This window comes from Peromyscus leucopus, chromosome 7 (assembly GCF_004664715.2).
Source record: "Peromyscus leucopus breed LL Stock chromosome 7, UCI_PerLeu_2.1, whole genome shotgun sequence".
In the NCBI taxonomy this organism is placed as follows: Eukaryota; Metazoa; Chordata; class Mammalia; order Rodentia; family Cricetidae; genus Peromyscus; species Peromyscus leucopus.
The window spans coordinates 85,979,988-86,001,581 of record NC_051069.1 but is presented as its reverse complement, the minus strand read 5'-3'; the positions used below and the strand labels follow the sequence as shown (position 1 = coordinate 86,001,581).

Below are 21,594 nucleotides of genomic sequence, written 5' to 3'. Positions count from 1 at the left end.
CACTTCTTGAATTGCACAGCAATTTGCCTTTTAATCCTGCCCCACTTAGGACCAGGAAGACAGTAGACGGACAGTAAGAGGAGGAGCAGATGGCACTCCGTAAGGAAAAATTGAAATGAGAGGCCAAGCGGTGTCTATGGCATATTCGGATATGGATTCGCACGGTTTGCACAGAAGGCTCTACTCGAGGAAAACAACTAACACCAAAAGATTCAATTCATTCAAGGGTCACTCAAGGTCGACTATTGGATCCTTCCTAGCTGTACGAAGTCCTCGCACACTAGTCATATATAGATAAGAGTTCAATTCTGAGGGTCCCACATGTGTGGAAGGAGAGAAAACTGATTCCTTTCAAGCTTGTCATCTGGTCTCCTCAAGTCATCTGTGTCTGAGCCATCTGTTTGCACACGGACAAGGCACACACAATAAATAAATGTAAAAAAATATTTTTCTTCCTTGTAGTCTTAGAATTTAACATGTCGCTGGGCGGTGTAGCGCATGCCTTTAATCCCAGCACTTGGAAGGCAGAGACAGGTGGATCTCTGTGAGTTCAGGCCAAGCCTGGTATCCAAAGCGAGTTTCCAGGAAAGGTGTAAAGTTACACAGAGAAACCCCTGTCTTTGAAAAACCAAAAAGAACAGAAAGAAAGAAAGAAAGAAATAAATTTAACATGTCCTCTCAAAAGCAATTTGTTTTGTTATCTAAGGACAACCTCTTTTGTTGTTGTTTTTCTGTTTGTTTGTTTGTTTGCTTTTTTGAGACAGGGTTTCTCCGTGTAACCCTGGTTGTCCTGGAACTCACTCTGTAGACCAAGGTCTGGCCTCGAATAGATATCCGGGACTGCCTCTGCCTCCTGAGTGCTGGGATTAAAAGTTGTGTGCCACATCCACCAATGCTGACAGCTCTTTTCGTAACTTGACCCCTACCAGCCAGGTTTTAAAAAGATTCTGCTTTAAAAACTGTTAAAGGATTAGGAGAGATGGATCAGCAGGTAAGAGCACTGCTGCATCTATCTTAGAGGACCCGGGTTTCAATTTCCCAGAGCCCACATGGCAGCGCACAGTGTTCGTAAACTCAGTCTCAGGGGGAATCTGATGCATTCATTCTCTGGTTTCCTGGGCATACAGGCATACATTTGGCAGGCAAAACACTCCCTACACATTAAAAAACAAAACATTAACAAGCAGACGATACTAAACCAAAAAGTGGGACTTGATGGGTTCTCATTTTTTCTCTTGATACACCAAGGTGACAGTAAGGCTAAGCTCCCTAGATGCTTTTTAAAAGTGTGCACTCGGCTTCACTACGGTAGGTATGCTCTCGAGTATAGGCTCGGAGTCGAGGAGGGGTATAGACTTTACGTGAGCGTAGAAAAGGGCACACGTATCACTCCTAGCAGGCAGCTCCATAAGCACATAACTATCAAGAGTGTCACAGGATTCTCAATATAACCGAATGAGTTCAAAGGAATCCGAGGTGACTGTCTCTCTATGATGTCTGTCTTCCCGTGGAGCCACTTTAATGCACGCTCTGAAACCCATATCTCACAGTCCTTATATTTGAGAGAAAGAGGTTTGGCGGGAGACAGTATGTTGTATACACTGGTTTTCTCTCAAGGATCTCATGTGAAGTGTTCTCCCCACTCTAGACAGCACCTAAGAGGATTGAAATGAATCCTCTGAAGTGTGAACAGTAGTAGTTTTTTCTTTTTCCTATGTTAATGTTTTTTACTTCTCATCCCACTCTGCCTCCAGGAGTCTCCTACCATACCTTTCGATCAAAGCCCAGTGGTTTCACTAGAAATCCAAGTTCTCTATTTCCAAGGCCTTCAGACCTTAGAGGGCAATGAAGACAGAAACGATGGAACGCGTAGAATTACCTAAATTCATTTGCTTCTGTGAATATCAGTTAAGAATGTGTGCATGCAAGGTCTCTAATGCCTGAACTCACAAACACATCCAATGCACTCTCTCTCACTCTCAATCTCACTACTTGGTAGGATCTCATATTGATAGTAACTAGGGTTCGTTGCTCCCACACTCAAGCCTCACACTATGATCTCTACTCAATTTGCTGAAGGATATGTCGAAGCGAGTAATGCCCTGGCTAATTGGAGTTGAGCTTCCTCATATGCTGCCTCACAAGGTACAAGTCACCTGTTCATCCTCTCGGAAAGATGAGTGGACATAGAACTTCTTCACTATTAGATTATGACGTGAAGGTGAACTACGCGCTTTATTTTAAGTTACTAGTGAACATAACTAATATGTACTACTGTATTATAATAATTATACAATAACAATCTCTCGCGTGCTTCACATGTTTTCATCATGGAACATTATGAACTAGTATGCTATATGACAATCGGGTTCGAAGAAATTGTGCCTCTTGTAGCTATGCACCTAATGACTGTTGTCACAATACCATCACTCCTCTCTGGATTCACTGCCAAGGCCCCCCATAGAGAGTCCCTCTCCCATTTTCCACAATGCTCGCAGTGGACTCACTGAAGCGAAGGAAAAGCTCTCTCATGGCCTCTGCACCGACGAATCTTTTACCCTGACACGGAAGACTAGGCTCCTAACACACAAATCTCTTTACTGTATAAAATGACTTCTCATAGGAAGAGTAGAATGTGGCTACACAAGAGAAGGTCCAGGTCCTGGGTAAAAAGTATAGAGACCACATGTGTCTAGTATGAAAAGATGTATGGTTACCTCAATAAGTGATCATATCTACTCACAACTTAGCAACACCATATTATATTATGAACCAGTAGTGAATAAGTGTGGAATTTGCAGTCTGGATACGCAGTTGAGCATAGCACTGCGTGTTTATGCTCAACTCATATGTGCACTACGATAACTATACATGGAGATCTTCCAAATACCAGTAGGGCTGCAGCTCCGCCTTGACTTACCATCTTAGTATCTAGCTGTGTAAACTTGCTATTCTAGCAGCACTCTACTTACCAACAGCGTATCGACACTCGCTAAACTCGCTTTTATACATGACTCTCTCCTTGCTCAATGGACTCTGAAAGCTCCGATGTAACGTCCTCGTGTGGGAGCAACAGACAGTGTGGCCGCTCGAAGCTTGTGGAAGATAGAGCTGCGAAAATGATAATGCATCAAACGTGATACAGAATAAGTGCCATGCTCACTCACAGCTCCTTAGCGAGTGAGCTGACATGCTCGTGAGTGTCTGGAATTCCTGATACCTAATTGACCACCTGTCCATGACCCTTATGTTGACCTTGCCTTACAATTGTTCCTATTCTGATAAAATCTCCCCCATTTTCTGCCCTGGTCTCTATTATGGCTGCTCAGGTGTGTGTGGTTGATGCAGGTGTCGTGTGCCACACATTGCTGTATTGCATACACGAGACCAGGGTGCAACTCTCACGGAATCGATGTAGTTTCGTCGCCCATCTTGGTCTAGGGAGCCTCTGAGTGTACGGTGCGCAAGGCTATAGCGCAGAGGCCCGCTCGAGGATACAGTTAAGAAGCATGAATCCCTTGTTGCTGTGCATATATCTCAAGTCGACCTCCACTCTCTCATTTAGTTATTTTTGTGTGTATGGAGCGTGTGAGATATGTGTAAAACATGAGCATCCGATGGAGCATGGCGTTCGACCATGATCTGTGTCGCAACATGGTGCTCTCTCAAGTAATATATTAATGTGTCTGTAGTCTCTAGGCTGGCCTTGTACACTATCTACTACTGAGATTTACTATGCCGATCTCTGGCAAGACGCAGTCCATAAGAGAGATTTTTAAGCATTGATGGCCAACTAGGAATGTCCCTAGTTTCACGATTGAACTGAGAGCTTTTTTGGAATAAAAAAGAATGTATTATCAAAGAATAACTTTACCCATGTCAGGGACTTTGTTTAAGGTCTGCTGGTCGGCAAGTTGTGCTTAATATACCGCTATTTCATGATGCAGGTTATGAGGTGCATCATCTGGCTTCTCTCCTCAGGCAAGGACCTGGGTTTCACAATTCCCTCGACAAGCGCGACAGCGCAGCATGGCAGCTACTGACCAATTCCTCCTCTGCACACACCGTCCCAGTCGCGAGGAGGAAGTGATCATCTTCGCATAGCATCGTCAGTGTCTCGAGAGGTACGACTCAATGTATGTGAAATTAAAGAAGAAACATCGAGCACATTATGTAGCCGACAGACTTACATGTGGATTCTGTATGAGTGGGATACAATAGCTCAGTCATCTATGGCTCATTATAAGACACTATTACGTTTAAGAAGTTGATGAGTCAATGCTCTCCTCACCACTGGACTCTGTCGGAATTTCATCACTTTTAGTGTTTTTTGTCTCAGTATCACGCTCACTCCACTTTCTCTGTTCACTTCACTCAGTCATCTCTCTGTCTCTTCTTATGTTCTTGTGATAGTCGATTCTGGTCTGTGTGTAGGCACACCCTGGGTCTAGTCTGTCGTCTCGTTCCTCGTTTCAAGTCTCCACTCACTTGAGGTCTTTAGAGAGATCATACAAACAATAAAGTGGTTTTAGCATGGTTCCGTCTTCCAGAGTCTCACAGTAGATAAAGGTTGCCTTGCCTCTGACTCCCAGATTCAAGAAGGAGCTTACCTGAGCTAAGTGAGAGAGATCCATGTGTTATATGGATGGGAGGTTGTGCCTAGTTGTCTTCAGGATAATTGTCATTCAGAGATTTTAATAGGTGTGTACTTTTACAGTCACTTTGTACACAATTTGCAACTATTGAAGCCTATTAAGTGGGTCGCTATTATTAATAGAAGCTACAACATCGATAAGTAGATAATTAAGACAAAGGAGCAGTGTATGAATAGCGTGATAGTTTATTAAAACGAATTCTCTAAGAAGTCACTAGCATCCACTCTCTCTCTAGTGGATAATCTGTTTTGCTACTGATCCATGGAGCAGTCGCTCGGAGATTATTAGTAACGAGGCTGGTAATAAGAATAATAGGAGAACCAAATAATCCTCCCTACTATCGCGATTGTCAGGTCTTATCTCGAATTGAGCACACTATTCTCGCTGGTGCTCTGAAGCCTTTCTTGGTTTCTTTGGAAGGCTTTAACGTCTGTTTCTTTGATCATCTTTAGAGCGCATTGTCTTTTCCTGAACCTAAGCCCTGTCCAGTGTCTCCATCACGATGCGATAGTAAAGCATTAGTCTCATAGAGAGCTCCCTTCCTTGCACCTCCCCTCTTCTGATCGTGTGTCTCATGGTTCACACAATGTGTATCAGCATCGAGTCCAGTTCCTTATCAAGTTTTTCTAAATGTGGGATAAAAAGATCAGTCTCTGTGAAATACTAGCCAGAGAGATGAACAGAGGCGAGATAAATAGATGTCTGTAGAGCTCGATATCACGAGGTATAATTCTTCAGCTCCACTCACAGGTGTTGAGTTCCGGCCCGAGCCCTGCCCTCGAGGAGCCTCACCTTTTGGGTCGCCCTTTGGATGTGCGGCCCAGCGCTGCTGAGACTGCAATACCACTATAGACCTAGCGAGAACCACTGATCCTCAATCATACACCCAATAGTCCAACCCAACTCATACGCCAACCAACGCTAAGCCCTACTGATTCTGCAAGAGAGCCACATCCAATATGACTTTATCTCCGGCTACCACACTCAACATGCCAACCCTACATGCATCTCCCATACCACCCACACACCCCAGAGTTCAACAGAAACCCACCAAGAGCCAAACATAGACATGAGCCCAAGTCACATAGCGCGATATATTGTCTCCTGCCTGCACACATCCAAAGGCCCACGAATCACACAGACTAATGCACAGCATTATCATACAAACGCAATAAGCTGGATAAGAATACACAGATTCTGTAAGGCACTGAACGCACCAAAGTCGAAACTCCTATCAACTCAAATGCACAGATCTCTTTTATTGTCCCAAACACCCACCACACAAATTCACACTTTATATTCTTTAGTAGTGCCACCTTGACTAATGTCCTTTCTCAGTATATAGTTTGATGAGCACAGAAGCCTGCCTCTCATACGGCAATGAGCAGAAAGTCTAAACACACTGACTATGTACATAATACGCTTGGATATGACGAGCATCAAGCACACAAGACCTCACATAATGTTTCATCGAACACAGCAGCCACCTGAGCAAGATCTCACCCTCGTGGAAGTGGTAGAAATGCACACGTATGATGTTCGTTTGGAGGTGATATACAGTTTAGCGAGAGGCTTAATGGGACTCAGCACCACAGGAGAGAACTGCTCGGACATCAAGCCTAAGCCCTGGCTCAGCCAATTAGGGACAGTGGAGACGTTAGCAAGACGTGCTGCCAGCCTCTCTCCTATCCTTCTATGCTTCTCGCTCAAACCTGCACAGCCTGAGGCAGTTTTTCCTCCTATAGTGAGCATGGGTTATAGTGTCGTTAACAGCGGGTTATGTTCCTCAGTCTCATGGATTGTGTAGGCTCCTCTTATGGTTTGGGTCGTATAAATGCTCATCTCTCCTATAGTTAGGGAGTGTGTAGCCGTTTAGGGCCACAGCATCTTCATCTGCTTCTGCCAGGCATTCTGCGATTGTGGTTGTCTTTATATGACGGGCTTCTTTGCCGCGCTAGGCTTTGCTCTTCTTCGGTCCGGGAGAACCGTTTCGTTAGGTCGTGTTAGTTGGGTGTGCGGTGTATGACTGCTTTGACATGTAGTAGGGCCTAAGTGAATCTGGTGAGTTTTAGGGACTTCTTGAAGCTCTTTTGAGTTGTTTCCTTCCTGCTTCAGAGTGGCTTTCCTAGAAGCGATGGATATATCTCAAATTTGAAGATATATACCTTGTCTCGTGCATACAGGACTCATCACGTCTCCTTTGGCTTTTTGATTCAGGCTATAAGTTTTACTGAACACATACAGATCTCCGAGACACTTGACTTAGTTCCACTCTATTATCGATAAGTGCTGATGTTGCGAGTGTTGTCTGTGGTGCAGTGAGCTGGCTCCAAGGTTCTGTCTGTCTCCACCCCACTCCCTCCTAAGTCTCTGTCTCGAGCGTTGTGACTGAATCGATCGTGTGCTATTAGAGAGAGAGTGGAGAGAGCCTGGCATTTATTGGAGAGTGAGTGAGGAGAGATCTAACTGAGAATAGAGAGGACGTGAAGCTTAGGAGAGAGGCCCACTCTTTTCTTTAGCTTTGAATCCTCTAAGTCAGTCCCCCTTCCAGCGCCTATACCTGTGCTCTCATGCGAAGGTCATCTTGTAGAGCCGAGGGAGCTCTGCGATAAAGAGAGGAAAGCGGCAGAGTCTGAAGAGTAACATGGGCACTGAGACTATTGTGTGGTACATAGAGCTTCGCTCCCTCCAGGACCTTCCAGAGTCTATTACCCTGTAAATTCGTATAAGTCTCACCGTGTTCTGCTAGGAATATGTCCAGAACTGCGAGATTATGACGAATTATCTAGATAGTCCTATCAAGATCCTCTGCTCACCACCAGCACTCTCTGCAGCAGAGAATTAGTAATAGAAAGGTCTCTCGAATACTTTCTCCTCATCTATCCCATTCTCTCTATATGTTATGAGAACACGTTCCAATAGTGAGCTCTCATTCGTATTTATGATGCTGAGTGTGAGACTGATTTGGCTAGCAGGGCCCTGTTGATCAACAGGAATTCATATTTTCCCATGTCGCGTGACATTATTATTCTATGTTCTTTCCACTGCACACAGACTGTGCATGATCGTAAGTATGCTCCTACTGACCACAATTGGAGTGCCATATTACAAAGAACCAAAGGGGAAGTCTGGGCATATTAGAGTGCAACATGTTTAATGAATGACTGTGGGACCTTGTGTCTCAGTGTTTATCAACCTTTCCTTGATGGGAGGTTTTTCTTGCATAGGTGGACCATTCAATGACTCGTGTGACGAGAATGGCTCGAAACATCCTCAGAGACTCAGCGAGTTACTTTCTTGTGACTACATGCACACAGTCATCTCATAAATTATCCAGCCATTACCTCTCATCAGCTTACTACGTCAAATTACTGATCACACATTCTCACAAGTGTACCCTAGCCATCTCCGCATCTTAGGACATCACAGTTGAACAAGAAGAGAGGGGAACGACATAAGACATTACAACAAATAAAAACTGAGACCACCAAAGACAAACACAGTAGCAAGTTCTCTCATATTTGGCGATGGACCGCTTTCAGTGCCAGCTCACTCTCATGTGAGCAGCCCATGCACAGCGCCTGGCAAAAGTCTGGTCTAGGTTGTGCCTCCAATAGTGGTGTCATTACCATTTTATACTCCAAAAGTAAGGTAGGCTAATAGAAACAGGTCTCCTACGCGTGCATTCTCAACCACTCTTCTCTAACTCTAATGAGCAAACTGACCAACACAGTCATACTGGTGCGAGTGCAGCCTCGAGAATCTCCTGGGTTATTTCTGAACTGCATATTCTTACTCTAGGAGAAACAGAAGGCGTCATTGCCCAAAGTAGAGCATGGAGATGGTTTCGTCGAGGAGCAGTCGCACTAATAGGTTTTGCCTTCTCACACAGAGTGGGAGATATTAAACAATCGTCCTACAAACCGCAGGAACATAGGTTCTGCCCTCTCTCCCAACCTTCCACAAAGCTGCCCTTGGTGGGTCCTGTATAGTCTTGCTTGGTTCGGGAAATAAAATCGTTTGCTTCGCTAGCTGGTATCTCTCTAGTGACTTCAAAAATCACTATATTGAACTGCAGTAATGTTATTGATAAAATATTAGGTAGTCACGCATTAGAGGCGTGAGACTTCTATACGTTACTTATGGCATACATGTAGTTCAGAGGTGTTAAGGCAGTATTCAGCTTGCGGTGAGCGGCCTATAGTGGTTCAATCTAAAATGTGTCCTCTCTGTCATGCCCCACATTACAACGCTCAAGAGGCGTGAAGTACTCTTTGTTGACAGTTAAAAGAGTGATAGGAGACATGACCTCCGATTCACCACACATGCATTGCTCAAGGTCTCTCAATACGTCACTCGACCATATTCGAGTCAAATATGCTGAGAAATGTCAGTGGCTGTTTATGGTAAGACAGAAGCTCATTGACCCCTTGTTGAAGAATCACTCTCACAGCATATCTACTCACATCCAACCACGCAATAACAGCTTGTAATGTAACTCTCAGTTTTTGTATCAAATTATCTCTAACTATTATTCTGGTATTGTGGAAACACTCTTAAAAGCTGAGCGTTACGAGACTGGACGTCCACTCCTCACCCATTGTCTTTCCATACACAATGATGTAACTCCCTCTGTACCATCTAGTCTCCTCCCTATCATCACCACTTCGTATCCACACCAACTGGTTTCGAGTCTCTTTATTAAGATCCATCTCTCATTGTCCAAATACGCTCAGAGATATTCTTTGATCTCTCGTGCCTTACATAACTTGGAACTCAGTGGAGCTGTTAGTCAAGGTGAGGGTCAGAGGCAGTCACATATAGGGATTATAACGTGGGCTCCAGGTAAGGTGGATGGGAGGCACCGAGAAGTTTATATAATATTCGCCGATGGTGCTAGTTATGAGTAGTTTATGCACTCTCCAAGTTCAACCAGATGGCGTCACAGCCGCAGCTGGGAACTCGTGCATAGACGGAGATATTCAGCGCAACAACACAGAGCCTCCCTATAGTTTCTCTCTCGCAACCCTCGTCGCTCGTCTCCTCGCACAACCCTCTTGCTGGACAGCCGCCAGAATGCTTCTTGTGTTAACCCAGAACTCTGTGGTACTCATCAGAGTCACTGCACACTCCGCATGGCTGAGTACGTTGCGCGTCTGAAACTCAGGTGGTGGACTGTAGTGGTTGGGAATATAGCGCTAAGCCAGACCGAGAGAGCACGGTCAGTAGAGTGCGCGGATGCACTACTTGAGCTCAACTTGAGCCAAGTCCTAGGTCTAAGAAGGAATAAGAGGGCACACAGGAACTACGCGAAGAGCTCTCGTCACAGGCTAAATACACTTCAGCATGCGTCTATCAATCACCACCAGCGGGCAACTCGTACGATATCGATAATGGTCAGCTATTGCTGCCCTGGAAGGGCGGTGGTGAGACATAGTGCACTCCTAGCCTCTCCACGAAACACCCCGCTCCGCCTTATGTAAAACTCACTGCTTTTCATTCTTGTCTGTCACCACAGTTGTGCAGAAACCGAGAGCGGCATGCAGCTTCCGCTCATTGTTTCGCGCCTTTATATTTTTTTCCCAGTTCACCCCTCTTGCCCACCTCCAAATCCTGCAGCGAACATCATCCAACATGGTGGTAGACCAAAGGAACTCATATTCCTCGGTTGCTCCATGGCGGTCACAACAAGCTCACACGCATCGTCTCACGCGTCTCTCAGACTGCAGGCTCCTCAGCCCTAGATCCCGGGACTGAGTTACTTCTCGGCGGGCTGCGCGAACGGATCCTGATGGGACTATGTGGAGCCACACACAAAGGCATGACCGGTGGAGCGGACCAGCTCACCAATCACGGTATCGGTGCGGCTCCCCGGGACCATCGCCCACCCCAGCGCCATGAGGACGGCCGAGGGCGCCTCTCGCGTGTCCGTGCCGCAGCTGCCTGCACGAGAGGGAACCGCATGCTCGCTGCTAACGTCGGCGGCTCAAACACTCGCCGTCGGTCCGTCGCCAACAACCGTGCCGTGGACTCCAGTCACTCAAGCGCGCGCAGCCCGGCTGCCGGCATTATGTGCGAGCTGCTCGGAGGCGTGTTTGATAACAGAGGCACCGATATAGTCGTGGGCGTATCGGGACGGATGGATTCTGCTCGTGCGGCCGGCTGTGGTTATCTCAGCTGGCTGATTGTGCTTCTATAGGGATCTCATTGTAGAACGCAGCGGCGTCACGCCAGAGAGTGCAGTGGCAAAGAAAAGGAGGTCGCAGGAGAATCAGAGAGAACGGCCACGACTCTACTTGGATCTTCTATCTTGGATCGTCCAACTGTGGGGGCTCTCGCTCTCACAGATTCCCAGTCTATCGCGATTCTACGCTCACGGCCGCCCGTACGTACTCACGGTCACGCGCCGTGCGCCAGCGGCTTGAGCTCGATGGGCTCACACCGAGCCCGTGTAGACGTTCATGCCCGCTGTCCTGCCTCAGTACATAAACGAATAACTCTCGTCAACCACACACTCCTCAGCGCCGATCAGATGATGTTTCCATATATCATCAAAGTAAATTTATCATACACGACTCTCTCTCTTATTGTACACTTCAAAGGTCGCTTACTTCTGACGAGACTGAAAGCATCTTGGTCCACGAGACTCACACGTTTGGAAAACACTGGGAACATGATTAGCTAGCAGTCTGCTGCAATGTTTCTCATCATGCCAGGCCTGGGCACAAGGGAGCAGCTTGGGGAGAGGGATACCGCACCCGACGTGCGGCCCATTCACGGTGTACAGATGGGGTAACCTTGTGTATATAGTAACTATCTTTCCCCATGGAGGCATTAGCTGGTTTGACAAGCGGGTGAGGACCCGAAGCTTAAATTATTTATTCACAACCAGTGAGTTGGAGAACAGTGCTGGGCACCGCGAGACGGTGGTGGTCTGGGTCGCCGACGGCGTGACTCTAAGGTTTGTGCACAACCTTACAACACAATTTGTACTGCACACTCGTCGCACTCCAGTCGGCGGCCACTGCTCCACCCTGTTTTAACGATCAGGGAGCCGCACACTAATTGAGCGCTATATGACTGAGTAGCGCGCTAGAGTCGTGGGCCCAGGGAGGGAGTGAGCAACAGAGAAGAGAATGTGGGGGAGAAGCCCCGGGGACGCGGAGCGCGGACGAGATAGATAGACGCGATAGCGGAGACTACTATAGTCACACTTTAGCTTGAGCTCAGCTAGCGGATATGCGAGCATTCGCTCACGAGCAAAGTTTGGGGAGCTCAGTCGCTCGAGCATGCTGATGAGATGGCCACGACGTCTCTGCGAGGATACGTGGAGCGCAGGAGGCGGGCTGCTGGGCCCCGAGTGGCGGGCGGGGAGTATAAATACCAGCCGTTCCCGGTTTGACAGGCGCTGCGGGCGGTGACTGGCGGTGTCGTCGCTCCCCTGGGCTGGCCGGCTCGGGCGGCGTGCGTGGCAAGGGATACACACCATACAAGCGAACGTCTCGGACGGATCTCTCTGCCCGGGATTTACAACTCTTCTTTAATTTTGATCCTGTCTCCATTTTCAATGAACTTTTGTTCAAACGCTCAAGTTAAATCAGTGGTTTTATAAACGGTCGCGGCAGGCACAGGAAGGTAACTGGCGGCTCAGCCGGGGTGGGGAGGCGGACTCCAGTGTCCTGGGTGGACGGCGGCAGGGAGGCCGAGGGGAGGAGTCGAATTGCGGGGGCGGAGGGCGGGGCCGGGCCGCAGCTTCCCCGCGCCGGGCCGTGTCGCCTCCGTCGCCCTCGGCGGTTGGGGGGTCTGTGGGGCGGTGGCGCGGTGGAGAGGGCAGGGAGGGGAGCTGGGTGCGCAAGCGCGGGGGCGGCGCAAGCGGCGGTTTGTCTCGTTCCTGGAACATGCTGGACCTTAAGATTGGTGCACGAGAGACGGGGTCGTGACAGACTGGGCTACAGTGGGTTAGAGGCAGTCTCTGGTCCCGGAAGAGATGAGGGCCCCCTACACAGGCCGCTATGCGCTGCTTGAGGTGACGCTCCTGGTTAGACTCGAACGTCACCTCAAGGCGGCCAGCGGAGAGAGAGCACTCTTCTCTGGTCCGTCTTCGAGAATATTCGTCTTCTGGACTCTCTCCATCTTGTCGACCACTGATAATAGTATGTCTATAGGGCAAGGCCACGGACACCAGTATTAGCAGATGAGTGCAGGACGATGTAGACACACTCGATACACACGAAGCACCACAGGAGCAGGCGGATCAGCGCGCGACGCAGGCCTCGTGGCACACAAACACATGGGCTTGTGATAGAAAGACGAGGGCTCGATGCTGACAGAAGAGAGAGTGGGAGAGAGAGGGAGTGGTGCACTCGCGCAAACCTCAAGCGCCGTGGCCCTGTGCAGGTCGAAAGTTACTTGTACTCAATACTCTCACTCGAAGGTCGTGCTCACGACCTTGTAACTCTCCGCAGGACCTTGTGATTGTATGAGCGTCTCCGTTAGCTGTTTATATCAGAACCGACGGGCGGAGGTGCCACGTTGTACACGGGTGAAGGCTTGGTAGGTCACTCTCACTCGAGGTGAGAACACATGCGGAGGAGAAGGGCCATCGAAGACAAGGTGGATCAAATATACAAACGCAGACCGCGGTAAAATCCAAACAGCATCTGGCACGGAGCACCGGAGCTCTCTGAGTCACGGCTAGACACTATTTCGACTCTAAAAATTCGGTCGTCTCTTGGTGACCCTCAAAAGGATCGGACGACGTCGCGCGGCTCATCGTTCTGCTCGATATTTAATTTTCTCGCGGCGCCAGTCCTTTCGGCATATAACAGCTGGCCGAGTGATTCTCTCTGGTTCTGTGGCATAAAAGTCGCAAACTATACCCAGGTCGAGATCCCGTGCGCACTGGTACATGAAGCTCATTCTCGTCTGCCGTCACGGGGTCGTGCTCCCACTACGAGACACAGCTCCTCTGCAGTGGCTGGTGTTCGCTCACAGGCTGCCGTGTGGAGCGGGCATCGACAGTATGTGCATCCCTCCGTCTGGTGCTTCTTCTTTACTCCAAACGCTTCCGCACACGGACCCCAGGTACGTGCGCCGCACCTCGCCGCGCCCCGACTCCTCGTCGGAGATTCACACCCACAGCGAGCAGTCTGTAAAAGCATACTGAATCGCTCTCGAGATCCTGGAGTGGCCTAGGGTTCTCAAACAACACATTAACCCTTAATCTACCAAAACAATTACTTATATATACACTACCTCTTAGGTGTAGACTGTGCTTTCTGGAGCTTCTCCCAGCTACTCTGCCTCTGAGATGGCGGCCGCGTCCTTCTCTCCGGTTAACAGGAAACTCAATGACACCAACGGCCGGAGCTGGGTCCGCTAGTTGAGGCCTTCGGTGTAGGAATGAGCTTACCTCTGTTCACACGAGTTCATGAGTTGTCTCTTGTGGCTGGCAAGTCTGTGCGCGCGCCTTCTGTGTACATGAAGGTCAACATGGAATACTAATGACTACTCCGGAGCGGACAGCTGTCAGTGCGAGAGATTCGGCTTCCGGGACCTCGGCTCAAGGCTCCAGATGGTAATTTTTCAATCACTACTCTGGTCTCTGGTATGTGGCTGAACTAAAACTCAACATGACTTAAAGAAATTATCCGAGCCTGGGAGTTATGAAGAGAAACTTCCTAATAGCCAACTAGCGGGTGCAGTCTTTACTAGGAGCTCGACGCCCAATCTGTGATGAGTCAGCAGAAGCGAAACTCTGTCAACTGTGGGGCTGATACGACACACGACGAAGAGGAGAAGACACGTGGAAAGCCTCCATTACCATTTTACGGCCAGTGAAGCCTCGCGATCACGAGTGACCATATCAGCTCTCTTCTCTGTCCCTCGCATCAGATTTTGGGCGTGTAGTTCGAGCAAGTGAGTATTTAAGGCTGGGGGGCTATCCGAGCGTCACTGTGACCCTGGGGAAACATCTTTTCCGCTCTGTGGTATAGAATGCTCTCAAGCACTTCTCGGCTTTCTGTTTATAATCGGGCAGTGAGAAACTGGTTCCGTCTTGGCTATTACTTTATCCATCAAAGAGTAGTAACACTGAGAGTTACAGCTGCTCTTTGTGGATGTGCACGTAGTTAGGGATTTTTATTTTTTTTCGTCAATATGACTATGTCACTCTTCATTGCTCGAGTTTTTCCTTCACTATGGGCACTGAACCATTTAGCTTTCACTTACCTCTATCCTCATATGACACTCAAGTGCCAGGTCACAATGCTCACTCACTCCTGTCCGGTGGCGGGCGACGTTACTGAAGAAATTGTAAATGGAGGTGTGGTTTAATTCTGGTTTACACTGTTTTTCTTTGGAAGGAGAAGAAATGAGAATGACTTCATGTAGCTCACTCGGGAACACAGTTGGATTGTTATCGTTTCAATGCGAGTGATCTAGTAGTTTTTAATGGTTCTCCACAAAAGGTAATAGAAGGTGTCAGGCCTTGTAGTTGTCTGACCAATGGTGTCTAAGGTTCTGGGTCCCTGTTAAGTTCGCTACCTTGAGTTACATGAGGTAGAATAGTCACTGAGAAGTAGAAATGTGGAAGTGTCCTTCTTATTACCAAAATATCTTCACAAAATCACTTCTCCAGTCACTCTTAGCATTCTCGTCACCCTCCTCTGCCTCCATCTCAATGTCTCTCTATTCCCCCTGAAATCTTCGCCACGCTCTTGGACATGCAGTGAGTACTGTGTTCTAGCTCATGCCTTGGTAGTGATCGGTAACGTCTCTGCGACTGTAGACCAGCTGCGTTGGCCTCTCCAAACTCTTTGCACTGAATCTCACGCGTTGCTGGCTAGACCTCCTACAAGATGGCTATAGTGGTCAAAGACGTGGCCATTATGCATGGCTCGTTCGAATGTCTATATTCCTTGTTCTAAACTGTGATTACTAATGTGGATTAATCTATTAGTGAGACTAACTCCGAGAAGAGAGCCAGCATAGAATAGCTATATGAATAAGCTCGAGGACAGGTATGTTTGTGGAGAAGAAGAATTTTGACCCACTTTGGGGTTATTACGTGTGACACTCTCAAGTCATCCCCCTCAGCTCAGATGATACGTTAAGTGCTTGGATGGGCCTACCAAATCAGGCGATTGATTGTTTTGCCTGTTCACAGGTTGTTGTGTGTGTGAATGTGAATGTGGTCGGGGTGGGAAGAGGTAGAAGCTGTGCTTCAACTCTCGACAATAGTGTAAGCTGACCTATAAGACAAATATACTGAGCTTCTCGAAGAGATGTGCGTATTAATAAAGCATATCGTGAATTAAGAGAATGACAGTGATAGTGTACTCCTCGACCGTGCTCTTATATTTGTCTAGAGTGCACTGCTAGGTTGTACTGGGATGTGTTACTCTCTTTCAGCAAAATTTAAAGTAACTTGTGTGTCTGATTTCCAACGACTCCTTACAACAGATGAAGGACAGACGAGTGAGGAAGTGAGAGTGCTCTCATAGTGTTAAAAGTGTGCTCTACAGAGTGATTTCTGTTTCTGTTCCGGTCTTTCTGTGGTCCACTCCTCACCTTCTCTTTGCACTTGGAGTGTCCAAATCAAAACTACACCAAGGCAGAAAATCTTTCCTCCAACTTCGGGTGTTTTGGACCTAACAGTATCTTAATTTAGGAACACAAAAAATACAGGGTGTAGGTAGTAGAGGGGGGGGTTGGGATGGACCCCACCCGACCAAGAAGCATCCTTCAAGGGATAGGTTCGCACTACCCTAGTAACACCCAACACATCCAAGGAAGGTCAAAGTTTTGCAACCCAGAGCTAAGAGTTGGTTCCCCCAAAACTGGGCACATGGTAGCAATTCACCCATCCTCCACCATCTCTGCCATGCTTGGTTGTGGCATCCTAAAGAGTGCAAATTGCTGAACTGTCCTATTCTCATCTCTCTTCGCCCCCCGAGATAGTATACATACGGCCGGTGTATTTGACGATGTGAGGCTGCCTAGCTATGCTGCGTACTTCCTCCATAGAGAGTCTACCTAGTCTAGTGGGCTCTTTATCACATAACCGACAGCCAAGTACTCTCACTATACTGTCTCGACAGGATCAGAACATCGCAGTTTATCAATGAGATCAGCATTTATGTCGCCTTTCTGATGGCTCTTCCTCGATCGGAGTCAATTAATAACGTGCTTATTTCTATATTAACAAGTAGGTAGTCGGGAGGTCCAGATGTATTCAAATTGATAATTTCATAGTACTCTAGACTTGCACAAGCTTCGAATATATCCATAATTGTGTCATGTGAGTGAAATTTAATAGTGGCGTGTGATGATCTATGTAAACAACTTCTCCCCTTGGTGCTGATTGGTCATCTCTTTGCTTTATTTATCCATTCATCGTGTAATTGCATGCCATACCTATAATTGGCTTATAAATGTAATGTCTCATATAAGTGTAGCTCAAGGTTTATTTCCTCTCTGGTGTCTTCTCCTAGTGGTTCATGGGCAAAGCTTTTGTGTGGACTTGCTTTTAGACATATCTCACTTGGAGAGCTGCTCAGTCCACAGGACCTCTGGTATTTATTATAATAGCAAGAATATTCAGTCTTTTAGTTCTCAATCTATTCTCATAACAATATAAGAATACACATCCATTTCTCTGCTGATGGTTATCTACATTAATTCTTCCTTGAAGCATATCTTCCCCTACTCCACACACACCTGCCTCTAAGGAATATTTTTCTTTAATAAAATGTGACCTGCCATTGGCCATAGTCCAAGGAGGAGTTCTTCTCAAGTCTCACTAGGCTATATCTTCATGATAGAAACTAAGATTTATGCCCACCCCCAAGAATGGCCCTTACTTTTCTCTGGTTCGAGACCCTTGTTGCATTTTGAATCCTCTAGTTCCTGTGATATTTAGGAGAGTGGCAGGAGCCTATTTAGACAGAGCCAATCAAGGCTCATTTCTAGAAATGAAGCCAATGTTGACTTCATAGCAAGGTTCATACAGGATGTACAAGAAGCTAGTCCACTATCCCTACCCTAATTCAGGTAAGGAAACTGAGATACCATGAAGCTAGATGATCCTCATACCATCAAAGATACAGTTCCACCAAAGTCTTCTTTTTAAGATTTTATTTTATATGCATTTATGTTTTGTCCACATCTATGTGAGGGTATTGAATCCCCTGGAACCAAAGTTACAGACAGTTGTGAGCTGCCATGTGGGTGCTAGGAATTGAACCCAGGTCCTCTAGAAGAGCAGTCAGTGCTATTAACCACTGAGCCAGCTCTCTAGATCTCCACCAAAGTCTTAATGTAAGGCTATGTTCATCTCCATATAGGGCCCATGTACTCATTTACCCACTTAGAGTACACATGCATCCTAGTAAATTTCTCTGTGTTCTACAGCCAAGTAAAAAGTGCTTTCTCTGTGTTGGTACAGAATAGCTCCTCTCCTGCCAATTGGTAGTGTCTTGTGGCTCTAAGTGTCATGGCTAAAACCATGACATAAGATTTCCTAAGCAGTAAGGAAGTTTTTATATCAGAGGAGGGAAAGGTTCATTGATTGATCGCTGTGCCTGGGGAGGCGGGGATTATTCATCGCTTTGAAGAGCCACAGAGTTATGTCTAATGCTGGAAAATCAATTTGTCTCCTCCTAGCAGCTAAAAACAAGGCAGCCCCTCTTAGCATAGATTAGGGAGACAAAGAGATGAGTTCTGTGGCCACTGTGTCGACTGACAAAATAAAACAAATCCCAGAACTCCAGGAGAAACCAGCCATGCTGGAGGAGCCCAGAGAAGCTGATATGTGTAGCTGAAGTTTTTCTGTGTCCTGGTTAGTTGAGACAAATCTCTCCCATTCGTGTCTTCCAAGTAAGCACACAGAGGCTTATATTAATTATAACTGCTTGGCCATTAGCTCAGGCTTATTACTGACTAGATCTTATACTTAATTTAACCCATAATTTTTGTTTATGTTTAGCCACATGGCTTAGTACCTTTTCTCAGTTCTGCCTTGTTATCTTGTTTCTTCTGTGTCTGGCTAGTGACTCCTGACTCAGCCTTCCTCTTTCCAGAATTCTCCTTGTCTGCTCACCTTGCCTATACTTTCTGCCTGGCTACTGGCCAATCAGAGTTTTATTTTTCAACCAATCAGAGCAACACATATTCACAGAACAACATCCCACAGCACTTGCCCTTTTCTGTCTAATCAAAAAGGAAGATTTTAACTTTAACATAGTAAAATTACATATAACAAAACAGTTATCAAGCGAGAATTACAGTTGCAATATCTAGTCTATTTGTATTTGGCAAAATTGGAGAATATTCTACCATCTATCCTATATTTGTGAGTTTAATGTTTCATATCTAATTTATCTTTTATCATAAACCAAAGAAAATTATAATTATAACTCATCAACTAATCAGAGCAACACATATTCACAGCATGCAGAACAACATCCCACAGCAGACGTGATTGACAGAAATCCTCTGTAAGTACCACACCATGAGCTTGCCAACATAATCACTGTTCACTGGGATATGATGGAGTAGAGGTTGGGCCAGTGTCAAAAGGCAAAGTAGCTTCTCCGAAGAAGTTTTTCTCTGGCCCTCCCAGGGCTTACTCCATTTCAAAGTCTTCCCCCAAATATGTTCTGGAAAATCCATCAAAACCAACTATAGATGTGAAAATGAGAGAGACCATTTCTTTGTCTTCTAAGCTGTGCCTAGCAACATAACGGAAGACTCTTTGGGTAGAAGCAGACAGAGATTCTCTCATGCCCCGACCCCATTTCTGCCTTTCAGAAATGAACCGACATCACTACGCCCTGTATGTTCACAACTGCCGCCTCGTCTTCCTCCTGCGGAAGGACTTCGACCAGGCAGACACCTTCCGTCCTGCAGAGTTTCACTGGAAGCTGGACCAGGTGAGGCTCTCAGGGCATGCCTTCTCCTCTCTCCTCTGCAGGGACCATCCGTTTGCTCCCGGGGCAGTGGCAGTGGGCAGGCTCTCTCCAGGTCTGCTAGGTTTCTTGGTTTGGGGAAAGTCAGTTCAGGAAGGCACCCAGCATCTTACGTCAGGATGGAAGCTGCTCCCATGAAAGCCAGTAAGAGGGAAAAGGGCCACATGTGCCAGCTGAGATGCCACAGGACCTGAGCACCTGTGCGCCTGCTCCACCTACTCTTGTTTAAGCTCATGGGAAGATGTTTGTCCTGACCCCAGGCCCAGCTGATGATCTCTGCATGTCAGTGAGCCTCAGGTCTCACCTTTGATGTGTTCCTTCCTCCTTTGGGCGATAGTATGACTTGCTTTTGGTGACAGGTGATGGAGAACAGAGACCTGAGGACTTTGAAGGAAGTAATGACATGGAGCATTGTTAGCAGTGTCTGCTTTTTTCTGAAGTGGAAAATCTGACTCACTGGTGCTTTATGGCTTGATCACAGGGCCTGGTACATCACACTTCCCCACGACAAGCCATGTGTCTGGTTGAGTCCAGAGCTTTGAAGTGTGTGTTCCAGAGGGCTGTACAGCACCGAGACTACCAGAGAGTACTCCTTTCAGGGGGGAGAGCACTTAACAATGAGGAAGTATGACCAATATGGCCTTCCTGTAGAGGTGAAAGTGGGAGGGGTTTTATTTTTTAAAAACAGTATTAAATCAGCAAAAGAGAGAATGCTAAGAGACAGGGGTGAGATGTCAGTTAATGATGCCCATTTTATAGTCCCCAATGCCTCAGACCTCACCCTCTTGTTTTGCTTTCATTCTACTCCAACTTTACCCGAAGCTGTGTGTGCTGTGGCCCACAGACCTATTTTCTCCCTTCTCTACCACTGAGTGTTTCATAATCCTGTGTTTTCTGTCTCCTAATTACTCTGCCTCTTCCCTGTCTTCTCCTAACCCCCTCCCCTGGCTCCCGGTGGGACTGACCTCAGCGAGAACTTCCTCATACTGAGATGGGAGTGATTGCCACCCCTTCCATTCTCACAGATGCTCACAAGTATGCTCTGTGGGACCCAGATTCCTCAGCCCCAGGAATTTCCTCTAATGGAACCTCTGCAGTGTGAGAAAAGCAAGGACAGTGTGGGGAGCCAGTGGCAACTGTCTGGCCTGATCTCAGAAAATGTTACCCTGCTGGATCCTGGGAGATTGAAAAGACAGCATATGTGTTCATCTGCATTTCTTTGTGTTAGGAATTCTGGGGCTTGGAGGAATGGTAAAATCTTGACATTGTTTATATGATTTCTCAGCAACCTCCCAGCTATGTCCTGACGTGCCAGATGGTTTTTATGGGATGTTTTAAAATATATAATACAAATTGAAGTGAATTAAAATAAATTCCATATTGTGAGGAGTTCTTTAATAAGAACATTGCCATACTGGTGGAGATAATTATAGATACCCCGAGGCATTTTCTGAGATGGGATTGAGAAACAAGGATACAGGCAAATGAAGTTGCAGGGTTGGAAATTAAAAATAGACAAAGAAGGGATCCTGGTTGTGTAGATAAATATATAGTGAATGTAGCAATTCTGAAAGCCAGACATTTAGGGAGGGGCTGAGTCACTGAGCATTTTCCAAATTACCTGGCTCCCATGGATGTTCCTTTTTTTTCTTTGGCCTGCTCTGTCCCAGACAGGCTGCATAGATGAGGCCATTCCCAGCTCCGCTGCAAGCTTTCCAGGGGGATTTCCAGGCAGGAGACTCCAGGCCTAGTGACTTACCAAGGGCTCACAGAAAGCCGTGGTCAGCACCTGCTCTTTCTCTCAAGCTATTCCTGTGGTGAACATGCTGATTTAAAATGTAAAATTGATTAATTAATAGATAAGAATTATGCCTATTACGCAAAATATTTGTAGTCGTCATGGAAACCAAGAACTCGACTTAAGTTCTCTTTGTTTGCATCTAACTCCACTCAGGCTCCCTTCACCAAGC

The 21,594-nt window shown here is 46.8% G+C and overlaps 1 protein-coding gene across 1 annotated transcript in view; it reads left to right on the top strand.

Annotated features, from left to right (window-relative positions):
* Clstn2 (calsyntenin 2) overlaps positions 1–21,594 on the top strand; it is a 611,344-nt gene that overhangs the window by 504,180 nt on the left and 85,570 nt on the right. Inside the window, exons 8-18 of the mRNA XM_028866060.1 lie at positions 9,773–10,051; positions 10,242–10,295; positions 10,378–10,782; positions 10,869–11,106; positions 11,372–11,447; positions 11,548–11,668; positions 11,890–12,051; positions 12,248–12,533; positions 13,121–13,208; positions 13,539–13,806; positions 19,406–19,588. Coding sequence (XP_028721893.1) covers positions 9,773–10,051; positions 10,242–10,295; positions 10,378–10,782; positions 10,869–11,106; positions 11,372–11,447; positions 11,548–11,668; positions 11,890–12,051; positions 12,248–12,533; positions 13,121–13,208; positions 13,539–13,806; positions 19,406–19,588 — 2,160 coding nt within the window. The remainder of the gene's footprint in view (positions 1–9,772; positions 10,052–10,241; positions 10,296–10,377; positions 10,783–10,868; positions 11,107–11,371; positions 11,448–11,547; positions 11,669–11,889; positions 12,052–12,247; positions 12,534–13,120; positions 13,209–13,538; positions 13,807–19,405; positions 19,589–21,594) is intronic.